The sequence below is a fragment of the Pezoporus occidentalis genome, unplaced genomic scaffold, assembly GCF_034315485.1.
Source record: "Pezoporus occidentalis ecotype Australia unplaced genomic scaffold, CSIRO_AGI_Poc_V1 ctg279, whole genome shotgun sequence".
Lineage (NCBI taxonomy): Eukaryota > Metazoa > Chordata > Aves > Psittaciformes > Psittacidae > Pezoporus > Pezoporus occidentalis.
The window spans coordinates 86,021-102,892 of NW_026914708.1; the positions used below are offsets into that span (position 1 = coordinate 86,021).

Consider the following 16,872-nt stretch of genomic DNA (forward strand, 5'->3'; position numbering starts at 1 on the left):
GATCTATCAGTGTTTTCCCAGCATAACTCATCACGTTGACACTTCCTTGCCACCCTGGTTATCCTGGGCAAGGAAGTCACTTGCTCCTAGGGAGGTCAGAGCACAGGCTGCTGTCCCTGCCTGTGGGAAGGGGTGCTTGCTGGTGCTGTCTTTGCTCCTTACCTGCTCTCACTCTGTATGAGCTTCAGGTGGTGCCAGGCACTGCTGGTGTAAGGACACTTATGCGGCAGTGGGTACCTGGCTCAGCTCAACCCGAGGCTCAGAAGCTGCTCTGGGATCTGGGCTCTGGTTCAGCACAGCTCACTGTGCAGAACTGAACTTCATTCACAGCATAGGGCTTTAAGCATCGTGAAGCCCATTTAGATCCTCCCATTTGAATCCCTCCTGTTTGTACCAGACACGCACGTGGTGCCGGTGGAGGGATGAAGCAGCCGTGTCCTGTCTCCCAGGGGATCAAAACCTGGAGCTGTGCTGGTGCTTTGTCTTGGGGTTGGCCTGGCCCAGGCCCGAGCTGCGTGTTTGAGGAGCTAAACCTGAATGCTGTTTCTTCCCACTGCTACTGCTTGTTGTCAGGCACGGGTTGGTTTGGGGACGAGTGCTCCAAGTGAAGCTGAGCTGGTGCTGGATGGGGGTCACTCCCCACCTCTGTGATCTGACAAAGTGTATTTTCCCATAACATTCCTTTTTCTCTCCTCCCTTCCTCTCCCCCAGCCCCCTTATTGCTGGTAAATGTTTTCTTATTGCCGGTAAATCCGTTCCTGATTTGCTGTCTCACGTGCAGGTCGGTATCAGGCATCACAACTTGTGTAGTTCCTCTCTTCTGCCGAGTGTGTGTGTACAGAGCAGGATCAGGTTCTGCTGAGTCTCATCTCACTGTCCAGGAACATGTTGCACGTTGTGGAATAGCCTTTAACAGCGTACACTCGATGCTATAACAACCCCCTTATTGAGGGTGCAAACTTTATTAGTGCCACCTTCTTCCCTTTCCGTATCTTTGCTGTTTGAATGACCCCAGATGCCATCCGACCTCATTTCTCTAGGCTTTGAACAGTATTTACTGTGGTTAGTATACATTTCCCCAGCCCTCAGCTGGTGTGATGCTGCCATATCCATGACAATTCTGATTAATTCAAATCATGCAAACCAGATGTCACCAAGCACCATCAATCAGCGCCTCCAGACTATGGCATCCAGTCTGTTGCCATGCCCCAGTGATTTTACAGTTCTCAATAGAAAGAAACCTTCTGTCAGTCCGTTAAAAGTCAGCTTCTCCTGATGGTCCAGTTTCAATAAACCAGCCCAGCAGTGCCTCTGGCCTGTAGTTTGCTGCGACCACTGCAAATGCGGCCTGACATTCACAGCTCATTGGCATCCTTCAAGCCTCAACTGAGTAATTCAACAGCCCAACAAAATCATCCTGCTCCTGCCTGGCTCTTCTCTGGTAGCGGTCAATGGATGAGAATCTGGACTTTGCTTTTTAGATATCCATTGCTTTCCAGAATTGAGTGGCATGTAATGAGTGGAAGGAAGCACGGAGGGGTGACAGGAGAAGGCAGCGAATGCCCGGAGTCAGGACACACTGGGATGGCAGCAGTGTGTGCTGGGATGGCAGCAGTGTTTGCAGAAAAGCAGAGAAAAGCCATGTAGGAGTTGCCATCTCTTTCCAGCCAGGGAGTGCAAGAGCCTCTTGTTCTGCTGCAGTGTTCAAGGCCAGGCTGGATGGGGCTTGGAGCAAGCTGCTCTAGTGGAAGGTGTCCCTGCCAGTGGCAGGGATTGGGACTGGAGGAGCTTTAAGGTCCCTTCTGACACAAACCAGTCTGGGATTCTGTGATAAGATCATGAAGATCCATAAGGACTTAAGCTTACATTAAGTCCTGAGTTCTTTCATCAACAACCTGTCCCATAAAGATCTTATGGATTGATCCTGATCTTTATGGACCAGGTTGTTAGAACCTGTTAGAAATAACTGGTTTGCAATATGCTAAGTATAAAAATACAGAAGCAGGAGTAAATCTATGTCCTGGGTTTAGCAGTAGGAGTCATTACCTCTGTGAATGAATGTCTGTAATTAAAGCAGTAGTGAAGTTATGGATGAAGGTGTCAGCAAGGTGCCATGAACAAGAGCAAAACAAAGCCCCACTGGACTAAAGCAGAGTCTGTCTGACCCACTACCATCCCCAGCAGTGGCCACAGGGGCTCAGGAGGGCACTTCCTGCAGTTCCGTTCCCCCCTGCTCCTCCTGTTTCAATTGGTTTTGCTTTGGGGTTTGGAGAGGCTCCATCCTCCCCTTCTCTCTTTATACATGTGAAGCACATTAGAGCTGAGCCCATGAAAATAGACTCTGTCTTTTAATTCACGCAGATGCCGAGTTTGGCCGGTAGCTAAGGACCAATGGCACATGTAGAAACCAGGGAGCGGGGTCCTGGGGAGGACGTGCGATTTGGCTGTCTGAAAGGAGTGGAGAGGTCAAAGTCAACTGGAGCCCCGGTAGTGACAGCACTGCTGTGATGCCTGGAGATGGAAGCAGGTGGATGGGGGGGTGAGGTGAGGACTGTGTTTTATAGCTGTCTCTGACAGCTGGGAGACAGACACTGGAATGTTGCCTCTGGCTCTGCTCCTGCGCTCTCTGAAGTGTGTTTGGGATTAAAGAGGGTGCTGAAAGAGCAACAGAAATCATTTGAGATTTGGAGAAAATGCATTATGAACATCAGCCTCTTCTCGCCCTCAACAAGACTGAGCAGTGACAGCGTTAAATGGAGCTACTCTTGTGGCCAGAAACTGAGCACTGAGGAGCTCTGAGCATCACAGAGAAAGGCAGAACAAGGAATTATGGTTGTATCAGAAGTTTAAACAAGGGGAATGGAATGACAGCTCAGACACACCTCCTTTCATTGAGGATGGGTGTTCGCTTATTACCTTATCCAGGGAGGGAGCGTGGTTTCCAACATGGAATGTTTTAGACTCAAGTTGAGTGCTTGTCAGGAAAGTGGTGCCCCGTTCAAGTGCTTGAGTTCAACATGGGAGTCACTGGTTGGACCTGATGGGGCGGTGATGCTGCTGATACAGGGTGATTGTTCAGGCCCTCTTGGCTTTGAATTTGCTGGGCCAGAGCCCTGCTGAGTATGCGCTACGCAGGCAGCTACAGTTTGCTCTTGCTGGTTTCCTCCATTCTCTACTCAAACTTGATTTCATTTGCTCCTTAATGCTGAGAAGTTCTGTACCTCTTTTGCATGTGTTTATTAGGACCTGTCCATCCAACTGGCATGTCTGTCTTTATGCTGGATGAATAGAAGACCTTGCTCCATCCTTTCCAGAAGAACCTTTGCTCTTTGTGGCAGGTTTTCAGTCCTAGATAGAGTTCAAGCCTTCCAGGCCCTCATTTTCCAAGTGAGCATGGGTTAGACATGTAGCTTGGGTTGTGGTGTTGCAATGAGCCGAGCAGGAAACATTCCCAGGTCTCTGAAGGTAACGGGAATCTCTTTAACCTGTCTTGAGCTCTTCGGTGAGGTCAGCTTGGTCCAACACCTTTGGATGTGTATGGGGAGTTCAGCAGCTGGATGCAGCTGGCTGGTGACTGTGCTCAGCAGCCCCATCCTTGCAGGTGGCCAATAGTAAAGCTGTTGTAGCTCTGGGTGAGAGGAAGGGTTGGCCTGAACCACTCACGTAGAGTTAATCAGGACTTGAGTCTCTTTAAACATTCATTTCAAGCTGTGTTTGGATCAGAGGCAGCTGCTCCTTTGAAAGCACTGGCTGCTGCGACTGGAGGATGGGGCTGCTTGTCACTGCCAGTGCTGCTCGAGGGTTGTACTAAGGGCTCTTGGACCTCTTGTTTGAGCAGCAGTAGCTGGATGGTTTCTTGTCTGGGCAGCAGATGCTGGGGGTGACGCAGCCATCCACAGCATCCCTCCAGGCTGGCTCACAAGCAGCTGGAAAACCCATGGAGCCAAATGCGTTGCTATCTGCAGCACGTAAGCGCAAGACGGGCTTGTGCGTCGGTGCCTTCCTGCTGCACGCCGAGATCCTCCCTCTGCTCTTTATCTTGTTTCCTTTAGGTGGAGGCAGATCTCCCAGCGTGGCACTCAGCACCGTGCGTGGCAGGGCCACAGCTTTCCTCAGGAGGTGATCTAAGCCCAGGAATTCCTGTTGTGTTGCCAGCACACACAGTGCTTGCTGAGCCAGACCTGGGTTGCCTTTTGCCAACATCCAGTGCACAGAAACCTCACGCTGATTTCTCCTCCATTCAAACACAGAGCAGTGGTTGCCCTGCCCTGGGCCCTGCAGAGCCCTGGACCATGGTCATAAAGGGAAACAAGTCACAAAAGGGATGTTCAACCCGTCCCATGGTCCCTGCATGTGGGGGCTGTGGCTGCTGCCCAGCCCCTGCCTGCAGAGGTGTGAGGGGCTGCGGGTGGGAGCGCTCCTGCTCCAGGCAGTTCCCGGTCAGGGCTGTCCCTTGGCTCTGATCCCTCCTCCCAACAGCGTGAGAGCACTGGGGACCTGCTGGAGCGAGTCCAGAGATGCTGCGAGGGCTGGAGCAGCTCTGCTCTGGAGCCAGGCTGAGAGAGCTGGGCTGGGGCAGCCTGGAGAAGAGAAGGCTCCTGAAGGGGAGACCTGAGAGCAGCTCCAGTGCCTGAAGGGGCTGCAGGAAAGCTGGAGAGGGGCTTGGGACAAGGGCCTGTAGGGACAGGCCAAGGGGAATGGCTTTAACCTGCCAGAGGGGAGACTGAGCTGAGCTCTCAGGCAGAAGCTCTTCCCTGTGAGGGTGCTGAGGCGCTGGCACAGGGTGCCCAGAGAAGCTGTGGCTGCCCCATCCCTGGCAGTGTTCAAGGCCAGGTTGGACACAGGGGCTTGGAGCAAGCTGCTCCAGTGGAAGGGGTCCCTGCTCGTGGCAGGGGTTGGAGCTGGAGGAGCTTTAAGGCCCCTTCTGACCCAAACTGCTCTGGGGTTCTGTGATGCTGTGGAATTTCACATGCTGCAGGGGACCAGTGGTGTCTGCCCCAGTCCATAGGAAACATTCGCTGCTGAAACCACTGCCGGAGGGGCTGAGCTTTTAACAAGTGACTGAGAACAAAATGTGTATGATTGGAGAAGACCCAACAGAAGCTCAGGGAAAGGTGACCAAGTTCCTTGGGTTTGTTTCGCACACAGCACCTGTCCCTGTAACTTTGTCCCAGTCCTGGTGCCCAGTGCAGGTGCCTGGCTCAGTGCTGCAGCCCTTCAGGCTCCTCTGGGACACTCCTCGTGTGGGTTTGTCCTGTGCCTCTCTCACCTTTGTCTCCTTTCCCTTTACCTCTTTCCTGTTTCTGTTGTTTCCTGAAGGCAGGACCACCAGCCCTGCCGGGATGGGGAGGATCTGGATGTGCTGCCAACTCAGGAGTGTCACAGCAGCCCTCGCTGCATCCCCTCAGCTCCAATCCCAGCATGGCCCCCATGGGGTGCTGCTGCCAAGCTCTCGTGTCAGGAAGCCTCCCTGCTTGACCTTCACCTCTGTTTACTCTCCCGTTTGTGAGGGATCCAGAGGAGCATGTCCTTGCTCCTGGGCCTTTATGGCAGCAGGGACCTTGCTGCAGGCACTCTGCACATGCACGTGCGTGCTGGGAGCGGGCCAGCGTGTTCTGGTGGTCACGGGTTTCCTCGGGGCTCTGCTCGGAGGTGTGAGGGTGACTCCGCAGAGCACAAGCACGTTTTGAGCGCAGGGTGTGTGTTGCAGCTCCTGCCCGTGTTCCAGAGATGGAGCACAGGTTCTGTGCCTGAGCCATGGAGCTGCTCCTGGGTACCAGCATCTCCTGCATGTGCTCTGCTCCTGGGAGGGTTTGCACTGGCTGCAGGCGATGGGTACCACTTGCGCTTGTGTGTTCACATCCACCGTGCTCCTGCACCTTTATTCCCTCATTCCTTGTCTGTGGACCCTTTGCATTGGCATCGGATGGATGGCAAACAGCGAGGAGCCCGTCCTGCCCCGGGGCTCCTCCTTGGTGCCCCTTCTGCCTCTCCTGCTTGGCCTCACCCACCCCTCCACCTGCCCCTGTGTCTTGCCAGCGGTGCTGACCCCGTTGTCGCTGTGATTCCGCACGTGCTGTGCAGGATTGTGCTCGATGCCGTTCCCATTCACAGGCAGCTCCCGTTTTCCAAAGGACACCTTGTGATAAAGGCTCCGTTGGTTTGGCTGCTCTGTCTTTCGGGGGGGCATCTCAGAGGCTGTTGGTTCATTTGTGCCATACATCTGCCCAGAGCCTCCCATGTGATGTTACAAAATGCACTCCCTGCAGCCCGCAAGCACATTCATTACCTTTTCAGCTGCTCCTCTTTAATTTCCTTTCAACTCTTTCTCATTCGTGTGCTCCTCGATGAAGAATTTTTGGCTTTTTTTGCTCTTAAGGGGTTGTTGAATGTCAGTTCTTTGTTGTCATTATTGCACTTGAATAGATTGAATATTGAATAGATCTTGTCTGTCACCCTGCTCACTGCTGAGGGTTGAATCTGAAGCTCTATGCTCGTTCTTCCTTCAGGAAGGAGGAATCCATGCTGTAGAAGTGGAGGAGCTGGACCATTTGCTGTCAGGAGTTCCTCTGTTGTGCTCAGGGCTTGCAATGGTAGGGGAGAAATTACCCCTTGTAACTGCAAACCAGAGCGAGCAACTCATCCTGAGTGCTGTTTCCACCCCGCCTGGCCCTGGGACCTGCCCCAGGTCAGGGTGGGCTCTGTGGGTGCAGTGCCATGCTGTGCCATGCCATGCTGTGCCATGCCATGCTGTGCCATGCCATGCTGTGCCATGCCATGCTGTGTGCCAGGGGAAGGGGCAGAGACCTTCCCTCTGCCTGCAAGTTTGGGATGGGACGAGGCAATTTGGTTCCCTTTAAGTCAGCGTTGATTGGAGCGTCCGGACGCTGGGGTTGGAAGCTTCTCACCCCCGAGAACGGCTGTCCCGGGGCTGGGCTCCCCCTGCAGTGGTGGCCGGTGCCCGGCACTGCCCCAGCTCAGCCCCATTTCCCGGTGGCCTGGGGCCAGCCCCTGTAGTGCGGGTCCGGGCGGGACCAGCCCCGTGCCGCTGTGGAGCTGCCGGTGCCCAGCTCTGTCTGATGGATGGAGCAGGCACGGCAGGGGCAGGGAGGGTTCCCTTTGCCCCCAGCACAAACCCGGGGGCACAGAACGGGGCTGAGGGCTGCGGCTTCGGGAGGAAGCGCTGCAGGAGCGGAACACAGAGTGACAGGGGGAGAAACAAGGCTGGAGGCGAGATGGGTCAAACACAGCCCCGGCAGCTGGGAGGGGATGGGCGGCTGCCATGGGGACAGGCTGTTGTCCACGGCGCCTCCTGCCCGCCGGCACCAATGCGGAGCTGGTGGCTCTGCCTGGGCAGGATCTAGGGCCCCGGCCCGCAGCCAGCCCGGAGCGCAGTGGGAAGCGCAGTGTGGAGGGGATGGGCTGTGGGTATTGGATGAGCCGGGTCCCCGGGAGGAAGGGAAACTGGTTACGGTGCTGGGAAACCTGCTGCGGTCACAGGGTCGGGTGGGGAATGGTGACTTGCCGTGCAGGAGGCAGAGGGACCTTCTCCATTCCTTTTTCCAATGGGAAGACCTCACTGGATGCCTTCAGCTCCTGTCAGGGCTCGTGGTGTTGCTGCTGCCCATCCCTCTGTTGTCTGCACACCTCTGAGGTCCACGGTGGAGAAGGCAAATGACTCTTTACACCCCACTGGGGGTTTTTAAGTGAAGTTTTGCTATTTTGCTGTTATTAGGCCATAAAATATTCTTTGATGCTTCTCAACAGGATGATACCGCATGGAGTGTTTGAATTTCCCTGAGCCCCACAAAACAGGTTGGGGGGGGGGAGAATCTGTTGAGCTCATCCTTCCCTAACCCTTTTTTCCTTCTCTTCCTGTAGCTCACTGACATGGAGGAGGTGGTGACTTTCCCATTTATCCTTCTCCTTGTTCTTACTGTGACAGTTCCCGGGAGGAGCTGTGAGACCCTTGGTGATGCCCGTCCCTAATCGCCCTCTGTGTCTCTCCACAGAAGTGCCTACGGTTGAATCCAGATGTTCCCGTGTGGGTTTCCAAGCAGCGCATCCTCTGCACTTTGAACCACAGCCTGAAGGATGTTCTCAACTATGGGCTCTTCCAGCCGGCCTTCAACGGCCGGGCCGGGAAGTTTCTGGATGAGGAGCGCCTGCTGAGGGAGTACCCCCTGAATCCAGACACTCCTGTTCCCTACTTGGAGGTACCCAGCTTTTGCGTGCTTTGCTCTTTAAAATGCACGTCTATCAATCAATCAATCTATCTATCTATCTATCTATCTATCTATCTATCTATCTATCTATCAACATATGGACATATATATTCATGTACATATATGTTTATGTAAGCATGTAGGGCTTCTCTGATGCCTGTAGTCTCTATAGGCACCTCAGATATCAATGCCCACTGTGCTCTCCCCCCGCCTTTTCCCCGCTTCTCTTCCGGGGCTGGGAGCACAGGATCCCGTGTGGGTGTGTGTTTACTCATGGAGAACTCACTGAGGGGAAGCCAAGGCAAATGCTCTGAGTTTTGGTTGCTCGTGACTGCTCGAGAGCTCCACATCATCCGTCACAGCCCCCGGACCAGCCTCCGGCTTTTCTGGCCCTGGTGGGCACAGTTCCTTTCCTTCTGGTGCCCCGGGGCTGCCAGGGGGAATTGCAGGAGAAGGAAAGCCAGTCTCGTAGGTCCAGAGGGAAAGTCACAGGGAGGGCTCTGAATGTGAGGCTGAAGGACTTCGATGTTTAACTTACAGTTACCGCAGGGACTGGGACACCACCGTGTGCCCTGTGTGTCCCTGCACGGGCCTCACCGGTGTGATGAGCACAGGGGGTGATCTGTTCTGATTTCTGCTCCAGTTAACTAGAACAGACATTAACTGAATTCGCTCCGTATTTACAACCACTAATAGGCTTTGCCTTGGGCTGGGATTCAGGTAACCACAGATAGGGGTTTATCCTATGGGGATTGGGCTCCAGTGCCTGTCACTGTGGCCATCTCCACTGGCTGCAATGGGACTCCACTTACCCACACGTGGACTTCTAAACTCAGGGATCTTGTGCTATATTTTGCCCACAAAGTCTCTTTAGGAGGCTTTACGCATTTAAGCTGCACAAGCTCTTATACATTCAAGTGTGAGTGCTGTTATTTCACCTAATCCCGACTAATTTGGGAAGAAAGTGCAGCACAATTTCTGAGCAAACTAACATTTAATGTAGACAAAAACATTTGGAACAACATTAGGAATGCTTGCAAATAAACCTCCGAGGCAGCAAATTCCTCAATGTTCCTTATACAGGCTTTAATGCTTTGGTTTTGTGTAATTCAGCATCATGTCCACACTTGGTGCCGTAGCACACATCTGAATGCAGACTCAACACAGGTATTTGCCGTGTGTCATTTAGATTCTTCATAACTTGCTCAGAATGGCAGTGGAGCACTGGAGAATCCCATTGGAAAACCAAATCCAGAGTCTTGTTTACAAGTCATAAATCCTGTGCTGACACCACTGAGGTGTCCTGAACCAGTGATAAATGAGCCCTCGGGGCTGCAGATGAAGATAATCACATAAGTGAGGGCTTTGGGGACATTGACAAGGAAATGGCATTAACGCAGGTATGTGCAGTAGTTCTCTGGAGAGTTAGGATGCTGGCGCTGCTGTGAGCCAGGGAGAGCTGCAGGGATTCCACATTCCTTTATCAGGATACAGTAGCTGCAGCACAGCGTGTTTGCGAGCAAGGAATGTGCAGCCCAGGGGTCTACCTGCCGTCTGCTGAGATCCAGTCACCCCATGTTTGGGGGTATTGGCTGTATCCCATAATATCTTACTGGGGTTTACCTGCTGTCACTGTGTCCTCCTCAGTGAGGTAGTTACTTCGCTTGCAGGCCAAACACACGTGTGTGTTCTCCCCATCACTTATCATCACACATTCAGTGCACACACCTTGTACATGGGAATGAGACCTGGAAGTTCTTGTGCCTGTTTGTCCTCCCTGCATCAACCTGGTCCATGGGCAAAGTAATCTGGGGCTGGGCGTGAAGAGGAGCCGCTGGAGGATGCTTCATGGCTGCGCAGGGATGCACAGAGGATCCTGAGACTGGGAGCATCTGCCAAGGCCCAACTGCTGTCTGTACATCAGTGGACAAGACAGCTTTTACCTCAGAATGATTGAAAAAGGAAGAAGTTGTTTGAGAAAACATCTGCCCAGTGCAGTCTGTGATAGACTGAAAATGTGCTGGTGTTTTGCCAGCGTTGAAAAGTAAGTGGGATGAGCTTAGTAACTGCAGTCCAAAGATAACGTGGTGTCAGTCCCAGCTGAACTAATGAGACGCTGATGGAGGATTAATAGTAACTGCAAATCTCAGAATACAATTCATGCATTGAGGGAAGATCTCGTCGAACAAATCCAATTTCATTCTTTAAGGAACTTGTAATTCTGCTTGATGAAGATAACCAGACAAAGGTGGCAGCCAGCTGGGGGCCTTGGTTTTGTTGTACACGATATTCCAGCCCAGGATCAGCACTGTGAACCATCCATAGGCGAAGTGCCACTGGCCCGGTCGATGGTAGAAAGCAGTTGTCACTGTGGTCACCGCTGCCCAGATTTATTTCTGGTGGGGTTTCCTGGTGTCAAGCTTGATGTGGCTGCCCCAGGGATCTGCTGGTAAAGCCTGATTACACAGGGTTTGGCAGGGAATGTAACAGCGTTGACTGTGCTGCCTGGGTCATTGGCTCAGCATGCGTTCCATCAAAGCATGCTCTAGGTCAGCCAAATGGCAAACATCCAGGGACAAGCACTCCCAGTGTGGAAAACAAAGCTGCCGAAGATTTCTGAGCCCTTTGGCCAAGGAACGTCACAGCAATTCCCGGTGTGGCACAACATGACGCGGTGACCCTTCCGCGTGTCCCCTGGCAAGCAGGGAGCTGTGTTCAGGAGTGGCTGGGGTGGAAGGGGTTGGTGTTGGAGCAGTGTTTGGGAACACCAATGCACTTGAAACAACTTTGGGAAGAGAATGGCACAGAAATGGTGCGAGGACAGAAGAAAAGATCCCTCAATGAGGGATTGAGAGCTCAGGTAGCTGCAGGGGAGTCACCTCTAGACCTGTGTGAGAGCTGTCCATCCCGTTGTCAGAGAGGTCCCCGTTCACAGGGAAGAGCAGAGCAAAGCCCACACTGGAAGTTGAAGCCAGGCAGATTGGTATCAGAAACTGGTCCAAATTTCTTTAGTGAGGAAAGCAGTTAACTCCCAGAGCAAATCCTGAGGAGAACAGTGACTGCTGTTCGCACCTCTGGACCAAATGGCTTCTTCAGGCTGATGTTTGCTCCAGAGCAGGCTGATGCCAAGTGCATTTTGTCCATCTCAGCTCTGCCTTTCTTCCTCTTGCAGTTCCGGTACAAGAGGCGTGTGTACACCCAGGCTCTGCTGGATGACAAGCAGTTTGCCAAGCTCCATACGAAGGTAAGGCTGGAGGCTAGCCTGTAGAGCCCTGGTGCCACTTGGTGGCTGGTGGTGGCCTCTTGCAGGGGGATGCTGGGTTTGGGGACGTTCTGGTCCTCCCTGCTTCGCCAGGCTCCCGAGGGATGATGGTGCTTGCTGAACCTGGGGTGGTGTGGGAGGGGGCACGGGCTGGAGCACCCATTGAGCCGTGGCGGGGTGGGCACACAGGGAGGCACTCGCAAAGCTGGACTGGGCTCTGCGGGAGAGCCGGGAGTCCCTGGGGTGGCGGCAGAGGAATGCGTGGAGGCTGCTGAAGAGGAGCTTTGTTCGCTGGTGTGGAGGAGAGCACAGTGTGCACATTGAGAGCGCACCTTCCCCTCCCACCCCGGCGGCTGCAGCATGCCTCTGCTCACACACTGCTCCTGCCTTTCCCCGTGTGTCTGGGTGAGGGTCTCACTGCTGGGACCCACAAGTGAAGTAGAAAGTGCTCTGGGTCTGCTGCAGCTCCCATGTGTCGCAGGCAGCAGCTGAGGTGTGTGTGCGGTGCAGGCACTGGGTGGACCATCCGGGTGTTTGGGGAACAGGAATGGTGCTTTGGGTGCAGGGGTGGGGTGTGCCAAAGCCACCAGCACTGCGGCCAGGGACACCCCGGTTGGCACATTGGAGGGTCAGGGATGCTCACAGGACTAGGTCTTGAGTGTGTGTTGGCTGGATGCCCTCTCGCATTGCTTCTCCCCTTGCACTGTGGCTGTCTCCAGTGTCATTTCTTGCTTTAGAAACAGAGATTAGTGACTGTGGAGAGGCCTGGAACCATCAGATTTCTGCTGCGACTAATAATTGTGCCTTGTGATGGCGAGTGGCCCTGTGGGGACACTGCTGGCTCCTGAGAGGCCAGGGCCATGGCAGCTGTGAGGCAGGAGGATGGAGCTGGACTTGGTGGCCACTGCACTGCTGGGTGTCACTGGAACTGCTGGTGGCATGAGGACGCTACAGATCCATCAGACTGGGTGGGGGCAAGGAGCGGTGGTGTGGAGAGGCTGATGTGGTTGGACCTCGTGTGGAGGGCTTGTAAACGTCCAGTGAACAGGTACAGCAGCAGGAGCTGAGCAAGGTGGAGCCACAGAGTGGAGCAGAAAGCAGGAAAACTTCCCAAAGGGCTTTCACCCAAAGGTGAAAATCACTTGGAGAAGGACGTGATCATCAGTCCATTCTAGGAGCTCCCCAGACTGCCTGTGCCCTGCTGTCCCTCCAGCAGGTAAAGGGGTGGTTGAAGTCCCCTGTGAGGACCAGGGCTTGTGTAAAAGAAACCTGGAGAGGGGCTTGGGACAAGGGATGTAGGGACAGGCCAAGAGGAATGGCTTTAACCTGCCAGAGGGGAGACTGAGCTGAGCTCTTAGGCAGAAGCTCTTCCCTCTGAGGGTGCTGAGGCGCTGGCACAGGGTGCCCAGAGAAGCTGTGGCTGCCCCATCCCTGGCAGTGTTCAAGGCCAGGTTGGACACAGGGGCTTGGAGCAAGCTGCTCCAGTGCAAGGTGTTGGAGCTGGGTGAGCTTTAAGCTCTCTTCCAACACAAACCAGTCTGGATTCTGTGAGAGGTGAAAATCTCCGTGGGAAGCAGCAGATTCTCTGTCTCCGGTTTGCAGAGCTGCAGAAACAAGAAACAAAATGGGTTCAGGTTTGAGTCACAAAGACTGGAGTCACGAGGCTTCCGTCTGGTGGCATAAGAATATCCAGGCAGCAAATCTGGAAAGCTCTCAGCATCTTCCTGGCGCCAGGAAGCGTGAATCATGGTCCTCCCGAGCCCCACCAGCCGCAGCCTGTGGAGGGAGGGCTGGAGGCGCTGGCCTCAGGGGGACCCGGGCGGCAGCAGCCAAGGGGTTCCCCACACGTGTGCAGGAGCCGTGAATGTGCTGTATTAAATACTCACTGAACCCAATGCTTTAATTTCCACTTAAAAACCAAATTCCCTTCACGTTGTTCCTTTATTTTAAACCATCTGGCATTGGGCGTGCTCCTGCTTCTGCCTTTGTCTCCATCAGAAGGGGGCTGATGTGTGGCTCCTTTGGCTGGGGTGTCCCTCAGAGCCTGTGGGCTCCGTGGTGCTTTGAGCACAGAGAGGAGGCCTCATCCTGCTGGGGCTGCTCCTGCACATGGGGGTACAAGTGGGAGACGTGTTGGAGTGATGCTGGTGCTGAGCATCGCTGTGATGTACCTGCCCAGCGCAGACTGATGCTGCTGTACTGGGAGAGGGTGGGAGCAGACGATGTGTGTGCAGGATCCTGGCCCGTGGCTTGAGGGAGGGAGGGGTCAGAATGGAGGGACAAGGTCTCCTCTTTGGGATGGCAGAGAGGAAACGGGCAAGAGACCCTGAGTGAAGAGCATGGTGCTGCTTCTGCCCCTCTGCTGAGCTGCCTCCCCTGAGCTCCACTGGGAGAGGGGCTACAGAAGGGCAGAGAATCATCACAGGGTCATGGAAGGTTTGTGTTGGAAGGGAACTTAAAGCTCATCCAGCTCCAACCCCTGCCACGGGCAGGGACCCCTTCCACTGGAGCAGCTTGCTCCAAGCCCCTGTGTCCAACCTGGCCTTGAACACTGCCAGGGATGGGGCAGCCACAGCTTCTCTGGGCACCCTGTGCCAGCGCCTCAGCACCCTCCCAGGGAAGAGCTTCTGCCTAAGAGCTCAGCTCAGTCCACCCTCCCACCGTGTCACTGACCCATGGAGGGATGCTGTGGGACTGTAGGGCCGGTGGCAGGTTAGGAGCAGGGGCTCATTCCCATGTTGAACATGGTGGGAAGGTGTTTCTGGCTCCTCCATCACTGCAGCCATGACCAGGCCTGTACCCGCTCTCATCAGCTCAGCTGAGCAGCAGTTTCTGCTGCCGTCTGTGGTCAGGGCTGGTGTTTTCCTCTGGGAGCAGATGCACAAGGTAATGCCCCTGCGGCGCGTTCGCTCCACCCCTGAGGCTTCCCTTTTACTTGCAGTGATGCCGCTAGCTCGGGCAGGGAGATGCTGTTTTCTGTGAGATGCCATAATTTAAAGGGCTGTGAAGGATGAGCCCAAAAGGCTGGTGAGACCGCTCCTGAGGCCGTGGCATGTGTGAAATCTTTAGGCCTAGGGCTGGTGGCCTCATGCAAATGAGAGCGAAGTATGGAACTGTTCAGAGTTCAGAGCTGGCTTTGGTAGGATGCACTGCTTGAATCTTTTCATGACCCTGAAGTCTGATTCTTTACTGCCACTAAAAGAGAAAAGCCAGACAAATAAACCCCTCCTTTTGTTGAGTGCCAGGGAACGTGTTCTGAGAAGTGAGGAAGCTCATTCTTGTGCGGCTGGCAGTAACAAGTGAGTTGTAAACCCAGTCAGTCAGCCTCAGCCCCTTGTGCCTCCTGGGACCACAGGCTGTGACAGCTCTTGAGTGCTTTTCCCACTGAATTCAGATGACCATTCAGAAACGGGAGTGCAAAACCTGTGTGTTGGGAAAGGGCAATCCCATTGTGCTGAGACACAAAATCCGTGGCATTTACCAAATGTGCACAAAGGACATTGTGTTACCCAAAGACTGCATGTTCCCACCTTGGAAAGGTGCTGTAGGCGATGGGCAGCATAGAGCCAGTGATCCCTGTGATGTGAGCTACCCATAGAGGGGAGCAGCACCCTGGTGTGGGCAGGGGCAAGAGGCAGGCTCTGGGTGATGAAGCAACAGGGAAGTGTCACCCTGGTGGACAACACCGCAGTGTGACTGTCACCAGCTTTCCTGTTGGGGCTGCTGTGTGCAGAGGCGGCGGTGGCCCTGCTCCGGGGGGCAGTGGGATGTGGGGCAAGTCATAGCTCTGAGCTGGGTGGGGGCAGCGAGCACCATGACCGTGGCGGTGCAGGGAGGAAGCAGCAGAGGATGGCACAGGCTGGGAAGGCCCTTGGGAAGAGATGGGCTGCTGGAGCTGGATGTGGGAGCAGCCGTGCGTGCTGGCACGGTGTGTGCTGGTGGAGGCAGCGTGTGATGGGGGAATGGAGGGCTGTGCTTCCCAGGCCAGTGTGTGTTAGCAGCAGCTGAAGTTGATCAAGGCTGGGGCAAGGATCCAAGACTTGAGGATGAAACACAGTGGCCTCTCGCTGCTTGCTGCTTTGCACTGCCATAGGTGTCATCTGTGTCCTGGGCCCCCCTCTATGGCAAGAAACACACAACCATTGAATCGCAGGGTGGTTTGGGTTGGAAGGGACCTTAAAACTCCTCCAGTTCCCCCCAATCCAAATAGACGGTTTGACTTTCCTGTGGGATCGATGAGTGTCTGTTTGCTGCTGCCCAGTGGCCTGAGTGGCTCTTGTCACACAGCCGGTGGGAGGGCGAGGACCCCCCGTGCTGGTGTCCTGCCTTCTCCCCATAGTGTCAGGTCTGTGGTCTGCAGCAACCCCTGAACGTGGGCCCGAGCTGCGTGTCCGTAGCCAATGGGTAGCTCCAAGCGACGAAAAGGGATGTTTGTTCTGTGTGAACATTAACTGGTTAAACCTCTGGCCTTTATTAATGATTTGTGAAGCACTGCTGTGGATTTGGTCTGAGACCTTGGGAAGCTGCATGAACCTTCTCTGTTCTTCAGCTGGAAATGCAGGGTAGGCATTGATTTCCCCCGAAGGGAAATTCCATGTGCAGACAATTCATGCGTGCCTGGTGCACAGGACGCTGGTGACAAACGAACATCTACACAGGAGAATGCAGCTCCCAGAGCTAGGATGCCTCTCTGCATCCTCCTTTGATCACGTACTTGCTCTCCAGCTTCCTTTCTGAAAGGTGTCATTAAAAGCTGACACAGCGCATCAGCTTCCTGATGCCAAGAAATGCTTTCAGTTCCGTAGCACTGGGAAGCCCAGGAATACATGTGAGCAGAGTGCTGCTGGGTGCTGCTGGGTGGGATGTGTTCCTGGGGATGTGAATGAGAGGCACTGGCAGACCCTCAAGAGCAGAACTTCAGGTTAGTGCCTGGGATGTGTCTGGTGGGAGCATAAAAGCAGAACTGCTCTGAGCCACTATTGCATATGCCAAGGTACAGTGTTGGGCTGTGTCTCGGTCCCTGGAGCCCCCAGGAATCATGGAATCAGTTTGGGTTGGAAGGGACCTTAAAGCTCACGCAGTTCCAACCCCTGCCACGGGCAGGGACCCCTTCCACTGGAGCAGCTTGCTCCAAGCCCCTGTGTCCAACCTGGCCTTGAGCACTGCCAGGGATGGGGCAGCCACAGCTTCTCTGGGCACCCTGTGCCAGCGCCTCAGCACCCTCACAGGGAAGAGCTTCTGCCTTATCTCCAACCTGAACTTCCCCTGTTTAAGTTTTAACCCATCACCCCTTGTCCTGTCACTACAGTCCCTGATGAACAGTCCCTCTCCAGCATCCTTGTAGCCCCCTTCAGATACTGGAAGCTGCTCTGAGGTCTCCACACA

At 54.4% G+C, this 16,872-nt stretch overlaps 1 protein-coding gene across 9 annotated transcripts in view; it reads left to right on the plus strand.

Annotated features, from left to right (window-relative positions):
- Window positions 1–16,872, plus strand: part of SHANK3 (SH3 and multiple ankyrin repeat domains 3) — a 329,535-nt gene that overhangs the window by 31,966 nt on the left and 280,697 nt on the right. For all 9 annotated transcript variants that reach the window (XM_062625226.1, XM_062625229.1, XM_062625228.1 and 6 more), the window contains 2 exons: window positions 8,013–8,216; window positions 11,398–11,469. In XM_062625226.1, coding sequence (XP_062481210.1) covers window positions 8,013–8,216; window positions 11,398–11,469 — 276 coding nt within the window. The remainder of the gene's footprint in view (window positions 1–8,012; window positions 8,217–11,397; window positions 11,470–16,872) is intronic.